At 36.4% G+C, this 16,375-nt stretch overlaps 2 protein-coding genes and 1 pseudogene across 5 annotated transcripts; 1 reads left to right on the plus strand and 2 right to left on the minus strand.

The window, feature by feature from the left end:
- Positions 1-717: 717 nt before the first annotated feature.
- On the minus strand, positions 718-7,442 carry LOC110756465 (CCR4-NOT transcription complex subunit). Of its 2 annotated transcripts, none has more exons than XM_088253519.1 (12): positions 7,163-7,442; positions 6,736-6,846; positions 6,218-6,313; positions 5,659-5,712; positions 5,346-5,491; positions 5,119-5,269; positions 4,902-5,039; positions 2,958-3,029; positions 2,793-2,866; positions 2,523-2,664; positions 1,262-1,340; positions 718-974 (listed from the first exon to the last, which is right to left on the minus strand). In XM_088253519.1, exons 1-12 carry the CDS (start codon positions 7,322-7,324, stop codon positions 877-879), a joined length of 1,323 nt encoding a protein of 440 aa, XP_088109645.1. In that variant the 5' UTR covers positions 7,325-7,442; the 3' UTR covers positions 718-876. The 2 variants fall into 2 exon arrangements, with proteins under 2 accessions (XP_088109645.1, XP_088109646.1); XM_088253520.1 differs by lacking the exon at positions 7,163-7,442 and adding an exon at positions 7,005-7,131.
- Positions 7,443-8,694: 1,252 nt separating this feature from the next.
- LOC148294448 (uncharacterized) lies at positions 8,695-9,883 on the plus strand (annotated as a pseudogene).
- Positions 9,884-10,385: 502 nt separating this feature from the next.
- LOC110748743 (histone-lysine N-methyltransferase, H3 lysine-9 specific SUVH6-like) lies at positions 10,386-16,309 on the minus strand. Of its 3 annotated transcripts, none has more exons than XM_088252977.1 (7): positions 16,022-16,309; positions 15,595-15,705; positions 15,077-15,172; positions 14,518-14,571; positions 14,205-14,350; positions 11,290-14,128; positions 10,386-10,716 (listed from the first exon to the last, which is right to left on the minus strand). In XM_088252977.1, the coding sequence occupies exons 1-6, from the start codon at positions 16,181-16,183 to the stop codon at positions 11,311-11,313; spliced, it is 3,387 nt and encodes a 1,128-aa protein (XP_088109103.1). In that variant the 5' UTR covers positions 16,184-16,309; the 3' UTR covers positions 10,386-10,716; positions 11,290-11,310. The 3 variants fall into 3 exon arrangements, with proteins under 3 accessions (XP_088109103.1, XP_088109102.1, XP_088109104.1); XM_088252976.1 differs by having other exon boundaries at positions 11,272-14,128; XM_088252978.1 differs by lacking the exon at positions 16,022-16,309 and adding an exon at positions 15,864-16,009 and having other exon boundaries at positions 11,272-14,128.
- Positions 16,310-16,375: the final 66 nt, after the last annotated feature.

A 16,375-nucleotide genomic window follows, 5' to 3' on the forward strand; every position in this document is an offset into this window, starting at 1 on the left:
GATTAATTAAAAAACATCTTCAGAAAACAAAAACAATGAAAATGTGTCTAGTAGTACAATTTGAAATAATAATATGTGAGTTATTTTTATGAAAATAACTTTTTTCTGTTTTCTACAAGTACACATGAACTTGTTTTCATTTTATGAAAACATTCTCAGTGTTTTCTATTTTTGGGCCACTCGAACGTGTTTTTGCCTCATTTTTGTTCTCTGAAAATGAAAACAACCTCTTAAAACGTTACCGAACGGGCCCTTTCCATCTGCAAGAGCTATAATTATTCTTCATCTGAATGGCCACGATTATAATAAATAGAGATATTTAGTCATATACCCATTCTTAGCACTAAAACTATAAATAAACTCTACATCATTTAATTTCTATAAACAAACCCAAAAAATGATAGCTAACCCTATTGAATTTAATTTTGATTATTAAATTACTTTGATGCCCTATTGAGTGTTTTGGGTTTTTTTATGAGGTTTTGGAGTTGGGTTTATTTTAAGAAATCAATGTCAGTTTTGTAATTTAAAAGAAGTTAAAATTCTTTCTGTTATGTTATAAATGAGCTTCGAGTGTGTCTCTAAAGTCCATTTTATATAGGATTTTTTTTATAATTTATTCTCCTATATTGGATATAATAGTGAATCTCCCTTATAAATATAACAATTTTTTTTTATTATGCACATGAGGGAGGGAAAATACCAACAATGCCAGCATGAAGAAAAGAATAATTCACTAAATGACCTCTAAATGAAGATACAATCTACAAGCAGAGAAAACAGTCGAAACAGAAAGAAAAATCATTGCTTAACCTAAAAGAGTAACTTCTTGTAATATGGATTTAAAAAGAAATTGAAAAAAAATAGGAACATAGTTCATTCCAATGACTTAAGGAGCCTAAAGAGTGCCGCTGCTTCCCTAATCCGTGAAAACTCTATGCAAAAAGCTTGGACTTCGATGAAAAGATCCTTAACTGCAAAGACAACCATTGACCAAAAGTCAGCAACATAACGTTGAGATTAAAATTTGTTCAAATGGGACTTCAGGTGTTCATACAACAACAAAAATCCTTTCAACTTCGAATTCCATCAACCATTTCAACATTTAACATGCAATGCAAGTAGATAATCATGAGTAACACACTTCAAGCACATATGCATATGCTGATGGGCATGATTGCGGCCGCTAACGTCCGCACGTTAAATCACAATCATACGGCCAAGATAACAGAACACACTGCAGATAAAGAGTGATGCTGACCGTTGATAATGTTGTTTCGGATAAGGCTCTGCAGAAACACACAAACAAGCCTCACAAGTCTGTTCTGCATGTACTTGTCCTGGAAGGACGAAATTTAAAATTTCAAGTCGTTAGTAAATACTAAAAAGAGTTTGGTAATAAGAGCAAACAAAGAAACACATTATTTTAATGGCTTCTACTTAAATATTTTGTATAATTGAACCCTGGCATGCAATATTTCACTACATAGCTTCTTAAATGTTATCATAAATAAACACTATAGCTCCTATACACATGGCAACGGAAACTGCTGATGAGGAAGGAGCAACTATGAGTTCGTATGAGCTCACACATCACTGCACGTTCGCAGCTTCCTATATTTTGGTTGAATCCAAACGACAAGCAGAACATGTCTATCGCTTATTTGGCAAGGAATCTCCAGATAATGCTACTTCAGATTTTAAATTGAAGACAACAAACAAAAGAAAAATGCCACAAAATTTTAAGGCCTACATTATATTCAGGAACTGAAAATAGCATGGGTAGGGTACAAACCACAATGCATTTGTGATTGCATGAATTCTTTAAAACTATTTAGTCAACTGAAAATTACAGAAGCTATATCATTTATGGTCAAACTTTATTTGACATTTAAAGTATCACAAGCACTCCGGTAAAATTAAAAAAACATATAGCTAGTACAAGTAGGCAAACACAAATTGCATGAATTTCATCACTCAAATAGTCTCTTTCTCATTTTCGGCCTTAAACTTCAGTATGCACCAATCTATCCTCAAGCATCCTTGTCATGTGCATACTTCAATCCTTTCCATTGACAGACCTTTAAAAAATTAGATGGAATTTGCTGGCACATCATATTTCGCATTGAAACAATAAGCCACATGATTTTCTTCCCAAACCCACACCATTTCAACTTCACTCAGCAACCGCCACCACCAAGGCCACTGCACAGACTAACCTACAAAAGCCGCTCACCCAGAGTGGGGAAAAAATCCCCAGAACCTACCACCATGCTCATCCCTATTGAATCTAGCGAGTCTACTAACTATTTCTTCTCCTAACAAGCTCCTCTTACTTTTATTCATCTTAGTCTTGCATGCACGGAACCACCAAAGGAGACATTAAAAACCCATTATAACGTGACTGTTTATATAAACATTTGAATTGTGCCTTTGCATCTCGGAATGTAGTCAGGAATACTAGTAACCACAGGCAATGTATTCAGCAATACTAATAACCGCAGGCAAGGTGAAGCAAGTACCTTGATATTCTCACACGATGATATACAATTTGTTATGTACATGTGTATGAACTCAGAAGGAAGTTCAACTGCTGTTGTAAGCCTGTTTACCACTTCCATAGAGTGTAGACTCATGTCCATGTTGACAAGCACTGTAAAGTATCTGTGGCCAAAATAAAATGTCAATAAAGCATAAAAATCTACAATGAGGAAGCGAGCAGGCTTACAAAGTCATCTCTGATTCTCTGTATATTAGACACAGAAAGTATATCATAGAAACCATAGACATACTCTGCGATTTCAGGGGAATTTATCAACTTGGTGAGAACTTCAACTGCAATGAGGGGATTATTTTCCACCAATTCCTGAAAACAAGAATTGAGGAATTATAAAAGAAAAATTGGACAAAAAATTACTTGCATTGTTGACCAAGAGTTATATTACAATAACACATACCGGTAGCTTTCTTGGTGTCAACCCACAGTGATATACAAGTTTCGGGTCATTTGCCAACTCCAACAAGACTTGCTGGACAATGAAAGGGCAAGCATTGGGTCATCTCTTCCTTCAAAATGACTGATGTAACACGATATAAAATAAATAACATGAATTACTCAGTTTTTCTTTTGAAAGTAATGTAAAAATGAAGGCCTCAACAAACTCTATTTTTTATAAAATAATTTATTTTAACTATTACAATATTTCGTAGAGGGAAATTAGAACTTAGGACCACCACTTAAGAGGACGTGTGAAATTACCAACTGGACTATACATCAGCCACCTATTAATCGCTAGCAATCACTGAAGTTAAACATTACTAAATTCAAAGGTGCCTACACGGTGTCAGTTCTAATTGGACTCCAAAATTCCCTGGGCCTACCACTAGCTTCAGCTCTAGTAGATCCATACTTCATATGAACCTTGGGGTCAGAAAGGGATGGACCTCCTTTCAGTTTTATCTGTGTTTTGTTCAAGACCCAATATCACTATGATTTTAAGCCTAGCGCAAATCATTTTACCCCTACCCACAAAATAGATTGGGGGCTCCGAGGCCCAATATCAATATCTACAGACTCTTCAACCTTCTAATGAAGGTACCAAACCACCACGATTATCAGAAAGCTTTGAAATTGCCCAAAATTTTCAAGTTAAAATCTCTTCCCATTACAATTGATCTCAAACTCCCATGGGGTGAACCCATTTTCTATACTCCCATATTTAATTATTGCTTCAAACAAATTTGGCACGACCTCTATCTTATATGTACCTCTAAAGGCCTCCACATCGCTCAGAGATCTCTCAAGACAAAAGCATAAATGAGCAAATGCTACAATCCCAATCAACCTCCCAAAGAAGGCAAATTATTACTAACTGAAATGTACCAAAGCTCTGATATCTGTAATGATACAGTAATCCGTACTAAAAAAAAAAAAAAAAAAAAGGGGCCATAATCTTTGAAACCCCTCTGCCTCGAGTGGGTTTCTACACAAGAAAACAGCCTTGTCTGCATCCAGTGCGGTCCTAAATCAACTTTGAACTCCAACAACTTGGATAGGGCTGCTTGTGTTTATCTCCATACAAAGCTATTCTATCTATAACCACAGACAATGACACAAAAATAAGGAAATAGCCTAGAAGATGAATAACTTGCAACTACTGACCCATGAATAATGAGAATGGAATATCTCTGAACTCATTAAATCCACAATGAAGACCAAAAAGGTACTCTCTCCCACAATGAAACCACTTCCTTCTGCGACATTATGTTACTTTGTAACAAACTACACACAAAATAGTCAAATACAACAATTCCACAAAGCATTTGCCCTTTTTCCCCCAAAAGTGTTTCTCAACCAATAATGAAACACAAGAAGCCAGAGTGCCCAGTTCAGTCTTCCCTCAAAAAAGATTATTTCACAAAGAACCGACAGTTGGGCAATGGAGGAAAAGATGATCAATATTCTCCACTCCTATTAAACACATAACACACCAAGAGAGTGAGATAAAATCATTGCGCCTTTTTGTTGAAAAAATATCTTAAGTATTATCTTCCTGTGAGCAATCATGCAAACCAAAATATGAACCTTGCAATGTACCTCTCAGCCTTCCGAATCAAATAGAAAAGGTTGAAAATGGGTCAAGATAGTTCATCAATATTACCGCAGTCAGTCATAATATAGTATACTATTTCATTCATGTATGTACCCAAACCATATAAAGACCAACCAGACAGTGGTTCATACACTAAATCTTAAGACCCGCATCAGCCAATTGCCTAGACACATGACAACTTGATATGGGAAAAAAAAAATTCATTCAACATTTTGGACTGACAGATAAAAATACACGTGTATGTATATTTAAACTGATTATAAAGCAATTAAATATATGTATCAGCACCTCTTGTTGTGCAGGCGCAAGTGGTCCCTTCAAAGCTTTTGCAATCAAGTCCCTGACAGCTGCCCCTCTGCTAGTGTCAACACACATACCATCATCCCATAAAAGTTCATGATTGTCAACAGGGTTGAGCCACACTAGCTGAAACATGTTTTGCAAGAAAAATCTAGTAAACAAATAGGCCCTACAAATTATCAATATATAAAACTTTAAGTCTTACTTCATCATCCTGTACTGGGAGCCTAGGTGGAATAGGCCTCTTCCAGTGAGGACCTAACCCTTCGAGCGCTAAATTGGACAGCAAACCAAGCACTGTCTCATCTCTATCTCCAGAACCAAGCTTAGGATTTGCTCCTGGTTGTACATCAAACCTAGAACATGATCCTCGATGTCATATAGAGAAGAAGAAGCAAATAAGAAAGAAATTGTCTATTGTCAAGGTCATACTCTGATGAGTTAACATCAAAACCGCAAGGAACATCAGGATCTGCGACCACATTTCTAACTGAACTATCCTTTAGTGGAGAATTATATCGTTCAGGATGGACTTTATCGGCATACTGCTGCTGCAACTGTTCGTGTTGCGGGAAGGCCTGTCAAGACAATTGAAAAATATCTGTCATGGGCATGGACTAAGAATTTTTCTCAACACATTGGTAAATAAAATCCCTGAATGAAGCGGAGATCCTTTGTAGGCTTGAACAAAATTACCAAATCATGAGCATATTTGATCTTAAAATACACTTAGGGTATAACTTACATGCACTGAAGGATCAAAACTTTTGATGTAATCTGCAGCAGACTGTTTAAGTAGCTGAAACAGAAGATTCTCCTTCAGATATTCATAATATTGAAGAGACGCATTCAAGATAAGATGATGAGGTAGTAACAAAATTAAGTAAAATAATTACAGCAGCTGGTTACAGTTCACACTGGTGTAGTAAATTGTTTCTGATAGAAAGGTTCTTTTTAATCTTCTTTTTTTTCTTATACTCTTATACCACGGGTATTCTTTTAGGCCTCCAAAGGGGATATTACATATAAAAGTACCAAATACTACAGGCTAACCAAAAAAAATATTCATAAGCCGTAATTTGTTGCTAATTGCCCCCAAGAAGATCATACATCCAATAGGTTAGGTCCAATTAATTGTACTGATCTTAATCCACAAACATTCCTAGGAGAAAAGACCAAAAATACGAAATTGGGGTTTGTTTGCAGTTGTATTCGCAGTACAAAAGGATAAGGAAATTTTGGTAAAACTAAATCAACAACATAAATCCACTTCACGGATCAAAAGGTTAATCAAGAATGAGAACCTCTTTGCCACCACTAGAGCCATCAGAGCCGAATAGCTGTAATAGCTGAAGAATAAGTGCCCTCTCATATTTTTCAGCTTCAACATCACATGCAGCCTGTAACCCGAGAGTTAAAAGCAGGCATTAGCAAATACTGAATTTCATTTTTATTTAAGAAAACAAATGATGAAGCTATTATACTTTGAATAAAGAAAAAGAACCAGCATCATATCCATTGCAGAAATATGAAAACATGTCTAGATGACCACACAGTTTGGGAAAAAGGAGGATTTATCATATATTAGGCAAATAGAGTGCTCTAAAGATTGAGGAGGACGTTGATAACATGATAAATGATTCAAAAGAACTGTTTGGAAGATATTGATATTCCTTACAACTTCTCATATTGATTGTGACAAGCATAGTAACGAGATATCAAGAAGCCGATTTCAATCAGGTACGGATCATCCATTGCGAACACTAAAGCAACCAACACTAATGAACTACCAATGCTAGAATGACAACGGCGCAATGCTTACATTTATTAGTAAACTAATGAACGGATTTGCAGAAGGTTTCTGGGAAGAATACGCCTGCTGAAGAATAGCGAACGCAATCAAACGTTGAGTGGAACTCAGCATCTTCTTATCCTGAGAAGCATAGCATTCAACTAGTTAGAATTGCCCATCATAACACATATGTCAAAGAACCAATATTTTTAACACATTAGAATTATAAATAACAGAACAGGTAATACCCAATTGAAGTCTTCACTCAATTATACATGTTTATTATATAAATTTCATACCCAATTGCACATAAACCCTACCACAGGGGTGATGATAAGGGATCTAGGGTTTTCCTTCATTTTTGTAAAAAAAAAAAAAAGGGCAACTCTCAATGTTTGTTCTAAAGCAGGCACAAGGAAGAAGAGAGAGAGAGAGAGAGAGAGAGAGAGAGAGAGACCTGTAAAAGAATGGAGATAGAAAAGCAGGGAATGAATTGGCGGCCATGGGAGAAAAAGGAGTTGAAGTCTGAGACGATCTCTTCGAGTGGACGTTGCTCTGCTCTCAGCAGACCAAACACGGCCTTCGATTCTTCGAACCCCAGCGTCGCTCTCTTCTTCATCTTCGAGCTTTTACCAAACACTTATCTCACACACACAGGACAGAGAAGAGACTCAGACACGAAAAGAAGAAGAAACAAAAATTTCTCTGTTCTTTTTTTTTATTTATTATATTTGTTATTTTATTTATGTAGTTCAAATCAAAGGAAGAAAGAAGTCTTATTGCTTGTGCACTGTGTAACCTAGCAACTGGACTGGTTCACTTTTCAACGGGCTACCCATTTTCTATTTGGGTGAGGCTCTTTCGGTTCGGATCTCCCAAAAAAAACCCAATGTACTCTGCCCTTTAACTTTTGTTTGAAAAAAAAATTAAACAAAATAAAAAGCACCATAATCCAGTCCTTAAGAGCATCCATAATAGGCTCCCTAAATCACATCCTTATATAAAATTTAGGAGGAATTGAAAAAACTCACCTCCAATCATGCTCCATATCCAGCTCCTAAAATAGGAAGACCTCTAGGAGTTCCTAAATTTGAAGAGAGAGAAAGGGCTCCTAATAACTCCCTATAATTAAATACTATTATATTTTATTATTATTTTAAACATTTATTTAATGATGTATTTAATTTTATCATTTTTTTCTGCATTTTATATTTTTAATCACCTTTCTATTGCACACTACCTACATCATGCACTGTCTTTTCTATTCTTTTTGCTATAGGTGCTTTGCAAAGTACAAGCAAATAATTTTTTTTTCAATTCTTTTCACTGTAGACATTTAGAAGCACACAAACACCCTTTTTTTTTTTTTAATAGTTCTTTTCTCTGTAGGTATTTTGCAAAACACAAAAACCATAGAATTGTTTTTGTTGTTTATTATTTGGGAATATTCAGTATTTGAATATGAACATTTTATTGCAAATCATGAATTAAATTTAAAAAGAAGTAGAGTATTTATGACAAAAAGAAGTAAAGCATTTATGACTCGCCAAATTAGGGAGTATGGTAGGAGTTGAAATTTTTTAGAGAGCTCGTAAAATAATTTTTTTTGTGTTTTTAGATAAATTTTAGCTAAGAAATAGGGAGCATGATTGTATATGCTCTAACAATTAATTACCGTCAACAGGGGCTAGCCTAGTGAAAAAGGGGCTTGACTTGTACAACAGTGGTTTTAGGTTCAAAATTCATGTTACCAATGTGTGTGAGAAAAACCCCCTCCCCTTTTTAACTTTACCCAAAAAATAAACTATTAAATTAGATTTAGTTTATTTTTTTGGGCCGATTGGGGAGGTTGGCTGGTGCAGCTGGGTTTTGGGGTGGGGGTGGAGTTGGTGATTGCTTGGGATGGGAATGGCGTCGGGATTAATGGGTGGGCCTGGGTTTTTTTTTTTTTTTTTATAACTTTTCTTAATTTCAGTTATCAAAACCTTAATGTTGGTGGGTGGAATAGGAAAGAGAAAGAACAAAAAAGAATAAGATTGATTAAAAAGTTTTTAAAAGCAAAAGATTTTACCCTCCGTTTGGATGAGGGAAAATAACGCGGAATTTAGCTAAAAGTAGGGAATTTAAGATGAGAAATTGACAATTCTCTTGTTTGGCAATTTAAGCGCGGAATTTATTAAATGACGCGCGGAAAAAATCATGGAAATTGAGGCATCAAATTCCCGAGTTTAATTTCCACCAAAATAGGCGTCATTTGACAATTTCCACAGTGCGGGAATTCATATTTTCCGTTGTGCCAAAATTTAAATAATAAAAAAAACGCCAAAATTTTCATGAAAAAAAAAAAAGAAAGAAAAAAGGCGCCAAACTTAAAAACAGCGCCAAGTTTGGAGGCCTTGTCGCTCTATAAAACCTATGAAACCCTGAACAACAGATTGCCTTGTCGCTTTATAAAAAAAGCTGCGAGCCAGAGAAGTAAGAAAAAAACTGTGAGTCTCTGTTCTTCCTGTCTCTGATCTTCTGCTCTTCTGCTCTTCTGCTTTCTCCGACTCTGTATGCGTCTCTGTTTTTTTTCTGTTGTTAAAGAGTACTTATAAGATTCTTATTTGACTTTGATTATTTGTTTGGTAGTCTCATGACGATGCTAGAGGTTTTCGATTTAAAGTTATAAAAAATTGGGATGATATAGTAGATTTGTGTGGCAAATATAGAGCCACTGGAGAGGGCGCTGAAACAGGTGCAGATGCAACTGAGGTTATGACTCCTACTGATGAAGTTGATCATGTTGATTTGGATGGTGATACAAGATTTAGAAGATATTCATGTTATTGATGATATTTCACCAACCTCAACAAATGGTCAAAAGAGAAGAAATCGTGCATCAAATTCTTCTGATATTCTTCCTACAAAGAAAAGAGGTGCTGTCAAAGATGTTATTGCTGATTCGATTGCTAGAATGGCTTTATCATTTGAAGAGTTTATCCGTGGTGATACTAAGAACCTTGATCCAGCAGAGGTATATGCTGAAGTACAAGCAGTACCAGGTCTTAGTGAAAATGAACAACTCAAAGCATGTGCTTGGCTGATAGAAAATGACAAACAATTTCAGATGCTGAAGGCACTCCCAATTGAGAAAAAAAAGAGTATGTTGCTGATGTTTATTGCACGTGGGGAGTGATTTGATTTGCTAATATGTTCTATTTGTTTAAGTTGAGTTATTTAGTTCATCAAACGATATGTTATTTTATACTTCGAGGAATACCTTCTATGTCGGTTATTAGTTTTTTTTTTCTTTCGAAATATTTAATTTCTATCATTTATAATTTACATGAGATATCCGAACATTGAAATTTTCAATTTCTGTCATTTACGAAATCCGACATGCATAAATCCAAACACTGAAATCTTCAATTGCTAGAAATTGAAATGACGGAAATCTAATTTCCGTCATTTTAGAATTCTATGTAATTAGCAATTCCTTCATCCAAACGGACTTAGGGAAAAATTAAAGAAACACGTGTCATGGAAACTTATTTCCTTTCCTTTTTTCTTTGAATTATTCACATTTTAATATTTTTATTTCCTCGCATAAAAGGTAGTACAATGAAATTACCACAATTTTTACTTATGATCTGTCTCTGAGTGATTTTAGCAATGATAAAAGTAAAAATCTCCATATCTTTGACAGCAATAGTAAAAAGTTGTATTCCGAGTGAGTTATAGAGTGCTTCCAATGGCATTTGCAGGAACCATGTACAAATTTTTAACAATAACTTTCATGTCTTTCAAGCAATGCAAGCTCTCTATGAATCCGCCTTCAAATGCCCGTCCTTCTCATTGTCCCCGGAAGCTCTCACTCTTCTGTTTTTCAGGTCAAAATCGTTTAAAATGTAAATCTTGCTACTGATATGTGTTGCCGTGTCGAGATACCTTGGGCCTTCAAAAAATGCTGCTGCCAAATCCTTCCAACTCGAAGTCCAACTTCCTGCTCTATTCCCACTAGAACTTTATCTACAGATGGATCACAGAATGCTCTATTAGAATGCATTGTAACAACTAAAGTAATTAAAGAAATAATTATGCCCAGTGAGTTCTAGAAAATGTTCATATACCATACCTCAACCATCTGAAACAATACAATAAAAGCTGCTTTATTATATAACAGATTTATAACTTTCACAATCAATCTATGTTTTGTTTCTTCATTGTCAGTAACAAATATTTCACCAAATTTCCTTGATTTCTATCTATTCTATTTCTATTTATATTTTTCACTAAGATAATCAGAGATGATGAGGAAAAATAATAATAATTGTAATCATAAGAACCAAAGGAATAATAAGAATAAATATACGATACAAATGACTCTATAGAAAATAAGAAAAAGTAAAACTAAACTATTACTCCAGTTGCATGTTCTGTTTGATGGGCAGGACCCACATGCTTCACAAATGCGCACACACAAACACAGAATTACATTTACATGCATGTGTGTGTGAGTAGCTGCATACAAAATAGAAGGCAGGAATCTATCTAGAATCTAAAAACATGGGAGCAAGAAACCACCTCTTGTAAGTTACTCACAATTGTCCTCTTAAGTCTGACTCAATACAGCCTGCCGGTACACTCTGCAGAACCACAATAGCAACTCTTCTTCTTTATATTGCCATCAGAATCACGAACTTGATCGATCATATAATTGTAATGATAAGTCAACTCTTGCAAGGGAGGAATGTTCTCGGCGGCAAAGAACATAATGTGAGGAATTCTAGTATCATCATGATCATAGAGGACATTTTGGGCATAGAGATTAGGGGAACAACTATGGTTGACAAATCTTCCCACATTGCCATATTGTGCTGCATCAATGGTAAATCCACCATCCCCCACAACTTCATAAGAACTTGACTGTCCATCGGGCATGAGGGTTGAAAGTCCATCCCAAAGAGAACCATCATTGTAGTTATTCCCAATATCAAACAGATACTCATCATTACCAGTTCTTTCTTCAGCTTCCTTGTCTTCAAGGAGCTCTCCTATATACTCACATATAAAACTTCCTGAAGGAATGGAATTTAGGGATCTCACTCCCCAACCCCTTGATTCAGTTTTAAAAATTTCAAGCGGAAATTTGATACCACGCTGGCTAACTCTATTGTAACAAGAAGGAGGACACTTACAAGAAGGACCACACTCATACACAAGGGGCTTTACTTCAACAATAGCGCCATTAAAGTTATATGGGATCTCACCTCCGTTGTTAACTGCACAAGAACATTTCTCAGAATCTGAGCATGCAACAGTACAGCTACAACCCTTGGGAGGGATTGGGCGGCACCAATCAGGATATATCATGTTGGTTATGTATACAAATCGTGGAGGTTTCTCATCATCTATGGTATTCACAGCACAAATAGGAATTGACTCTTTCCCCAGTGAAATATCATCACTGCAGCGACCTACCCGTACTCGAGATTTTTTGGACTTCTTGACTTCTTTCAAGGCAAGCTCTGGTTGATCTCGAATTCTGTCCAGTTGAAACTTGAAAACAAGCTTACCATGAGACCCCACATCCTGCCAACATTTAGCTACTAAATATAGTCCATCATAGACATATGTCTTACTTTTTCCATCAGAAGATTCAGAGCCACGGATCACTCTAACAGGATTCTTTTCATGCAGACTGTTCTTCAAAGCAAGGTTTCCCCGTTCAAGCTTCTGATCTTCAGGTTCCTTATCAGTATTCATCACATTTCCTCCTTGGCCCGTATAAATCAAGGAATCTGAATTATCCAAATCATCAGCATAACCACCAGATGCAACTATACTAGTTGCAAGGACCTGGCCACCATGCTTCACATAATCTATACCACATTGACTCTGGCGATGAAGGCCAACTATAGTAAGTTCCACTCTGTAATGAAACTCATCACCAACTTCAACACCCGGGACAGGCCCCAAGATTTGTTTGCCTATATTTACATATTTTCCGTTATCCTTGAGAATCTTCGCCGCTGCATAATCAATCCTCCTGCGAAAACTTCCTCCTTTCTTTGACTTACCTTCTTCCTCCTGCAAGAACTTCCTACAAAGAGCTTGGAACAGACGCAATGTCTCCCTCACCTTGTTTCGGGTGACAGTTCGATCATTATCATGAACTTTGCTAATTGAACTACTAAGACCAAAAGGAGGAGGGCATACATCAGAACAACATGATCTTGGAGTCCTGTGAAGGTCTTCCTTCTGGTCACTCTCAAGAGAATTCTCTGTATCCCAGATAACAAGCTGATTTGAGCCTTGGTAAGCATTCTTTCGTGCTATAGGATTTCGTGCTATAGGAAGAACCTTCTTTTTAGACTTTCCTCCAATGTCCGAGTCAACTTTTTTCCTGGACGCAGTTTTAGATCTTTCTAGCTGACATTTAAAATCAGGTTTCTTTTGTTTGCTTCCACTCATACCACCTTCTGTTTTACGCTTGCAGACCTCTTTTCCCTTCCTCCACGGACAATTTGAGGCAGCCATCAAACCCATCACCATCACCCTATCCGATGTAAGTTCTGAACTTTCAAAATCTTCTTCATGCAATTGGTTATGAAAATTAGATATATCTAAACATTTTTCACTTGGACTTTCCTTCGCATGGTATACCACAATTTCCTTCCCCACCAGCTCCTCTAAATGTCCAACATCCCCCGGGCCTTGACATCCATTGTTTTCTTGAGAAGGTTCAATACACTCTTTTCTTGTATCTTTTGGAACCACCTTCATCTTAGAATTTACCTTACATTCATCTAAACATTTCTCACTTGGAATTTCCTTCTCATTGTATACTACCATCTCCTTCCCCACTTTCTCCTCCGAATATCCAACATCCCCCGCACCTTGACATCCATTGCTTTCTTGAGAAGGTTCAATGCACTTTTTCTTTGTATCTTTCGGAACCACATTCATCTTAGAATTTACCTTACATTCATCTTGTTTCTCCATTTCTTGAACAGCATTCTCCTTACAGTTGGGTTGAACCTCCCCAATTACTTTAGACACATTCACTTCCAAATCGCTCTTGTGAAACTCATCATCCTGAACATCCTCTCCTGTTTGTTTCACACTAGTATTCGGTGTGTTCAATGATGATGGTTTGTCACCTACAGCCGACCTCTCTTGACCAAAATTCCTTTCTTCCAGAGAAACATTTCTTCCACAGAGAAGAGGGAAGTCCCGAACGGCTGATACTCTTCTTCGAGGAGGATATTTTTTAACTACAGTCTTGTCCACACCATTGTCATTAGAAACAGGTGGTGAACAAAAATTTATATCTGGTAGAACAGCAATCATATCTTCATTTGGACTAGCCACACCAAGCACTGTCTCATCTCTATCTCCAGAACCAAGCTTAGGATTTGCTCCTGGTTGTACATCAAACCTAGAACATGATCCTCGATGTCATATAGAGAAGAAGAAGCAAATAAGAAAGAAATTGTCTATTGTCAAGGTCATACTCTGATGAGTTAACATCAAAACCGCAAGGAACATCAGGATCTGCGACCACATTTCTAACTGAACTATCCTTTAGTGGAGAATTATATCGTTCAGGATGGACTTTATCGGCATACTGCTGCTGCAACTGTTCGTGTTGCGGGAAGGCCTGTCAAGACAATTGAAAAATATCTGTCATGGGCATGGACTAAGAATTTTTCTCAACACATTGGTAAATAAAATCCCTGAATGAAGCGGAGATCCTTTGTAGGCTTGAACAAAATTACCAAATCATGAGCATATTTGATCTTAAAATACACTTAGGGTATAACTTACATGCACTGAAGGATCAAAACTTTTGATGTAATCTGCAGCAGACTGTTTAAGTAGCTGAAACAGAAGATTCTCCTTCAGATATTCATAATATTGAAGAGACGCATTCAAGATAAGATGATGAGGTAGTAACAAAATTAAGTAAAATAATTACAGCAGCTGGTTACAGTTCACACTGGTGTAGTAAATTGTTTCTGATAGAAAGGTTCTTTTTAATCTTCTTTTTTTTCTTATACTCTTATACCACGGGTATTCTTTTAGGCCTCCAAAGGGGATATTACATATAAAAGTACCAAATACTACAGGCTAACCAAAAAAAATATTCATAAGCCGTAATTTGTTGCTAATTGCCCCCAAGAAGATCATACATCCAATAGGTTAGGTCCAATTAATTGTACTGATCTTAATCCACAAACATTCCTAGGAGAAAAGACCAAAAATACGAAATTGGGGTTTGTTTGCAGTTGTATTCGCAGTACAAAAGGATAAGGAAATTTTGGTAAAACTAAATCAACAACATAAATCCACTTCACGGATCAAAAGGTTAATCAAGAATGAGAACCTCTTTGCCACCACTAGAGCCATCAGAGCCGAATAGCTGTAATAGCTGAAGAATAAGTGCCCTCTCATATTTTTCAGCTTCAACATCACATGCAGCCTGTAACCCGAGAGTTAAAAGCAGGCATTAGCAAATACTGAATTTCATTTTTATTTAAGAAAACAAATGATGAAGCTATTATACTTTGAATAAAGAAAAAGAACCAGCATCATATCCATTGCAGAAATATGAAAACATGTCTAGATGACCACACAGTTTGGGAAAAAGGAGGATTTATCATATATTAGGCAAATAGAGTGCTCTAAAGATTGAGGAGGACGTTGATAACATGATAAATGATTCAAAAGAACTGTTTGGAAGATATTGATATTCCTTACAACTTCTCATATTGATTGTGACAAGCATAGTAACGAGATATCAAGAAGCCGATTTCAATCAGGTACGGATCATCCATTGCGAACACTAAAGCAACCAACACTAATGAACTACCAATGCTAGAATGACAACGGCGCAATGCTTACATTTATTAGTAAACTAATGAACGGATTTGCAGAAGGTTTCTGGGAAGAATACGCCTGCTGAAGAATAGCGAACGCAATCAAACGTTGAGTGGAACTCAGCATCTTCTTATCCTGAGAAGCATAGCATTCAACTAGTTAGAATTGCCCATCATAACACATATGTCAAAGAACCAATATTTTTAACACATTAGAATTATAAATAACAGAACAGGTAATACCCAATTGAAGTCTTCACTCAATTATACATGTTTATTATATAAATTTCATACCCAATTGCACATAAACCCTACCACAGGGGTGATGATAAGGGATCTAGGGTTTTCCTTCATTTTTGTAAAAAAAAAAAAAAGGGCAACTCTCAATGTTTGTTCTAAAGCAGGCACAAGGAAGAAGAGAGAGAGAGAGAGAGAGAGAGAGAGAGAGAGACCTGTAAAAGAATGGAGATAGAAAAGCAGGGAATGAATTGGCGGCCATGGGAGAAAAAGGAGTTGAAGTCTGAGACGATCTCTTCGAGTGGACGTTGCTCTGCTCTCAGCAGACCAAACACGGCCTTCGATTCTTCGAACCCCAGCGTCGCTCTCTTCTTCATCTTCGAGCTTTTACCAAACACTTATCTCACACACACAGGACAGAGAAGAGACTCAGACACGAAAAGAAGAAGAAACAAAAATTTCTCTGTTCTTTTTTTTTATTTATTATATTTGTTATTTTATTTATGTAGTTCAAATCAAAGGAAGAAAGAAGTCTTATTGCTTGTGCACTGTGTAACCTAGCAACTGGA

Source organism: Prunus avium, chromosome 5, assembly GCF_965620075.1.
Source record: "Prunus avium chromosome 5, drPruAviu1.hap1.1, whole genome shotgun sequence".
Taxonomy (NCBI): domain Eukaryota; kingdom Viridiplantae; phylum Streptophyta; class Magnoliopsida; order Rosales; family Rosaceae; genus Prunus; species Prunus avium.

What these genes read in the sequence shown, in the direction of transcription:
- LOC110756465 (XM_088253519.1), bottom strand. Translation starts at nt 7,324, where the DNA reads ATGAAGAAGAGAGCGACGCTGGGGTTCGAAGAATCGAAGGCCGTGTTT. An exon ending in TCATTAGTTTACTAATAAAT is followed by an intron (nt 6,314 to 6,735) that starts GTAAGCATTGCG and finishes CTCGGGTTACAG; the next exon opens with GCTGCATGTGATGTTGAAGC. An exon ending in TTTGATGTTAACTCATCAGA is followed by an intron (nt 5,270 to 5,345) that starts GTATGACCTTGA and finishes ATCATGTTCTAG; the next exon opens with GTTTGATGTACAACCAGGAG.
- LOC110748743 (XM_088252977.1), bottom strand. Translation starts at nt 16,183, where the DNA reads ATGAAGAAGAGAGCGACGCTGGGGTTCGAAGAATCGAAGGCCGTGTTT. An exon ending in TCATTAGTTTACTAATAAAT is followed by an intron (nt 15,173 to 15,594) that starts GTAAGCATTGCG and finishes CTCGGGTTACAG; the next exon opens with GCTGCATGTGATGTTGAAGC. An exon ending in GCTCTAGTGGTGGCAAAGAG is followed by an intron (nt 14,572 to 15,076) that starts GTTCTCATTCTT and finishes CTTCTGTTTCAG; the next exon opens with CTACTTAAACAGTCTGCTGC.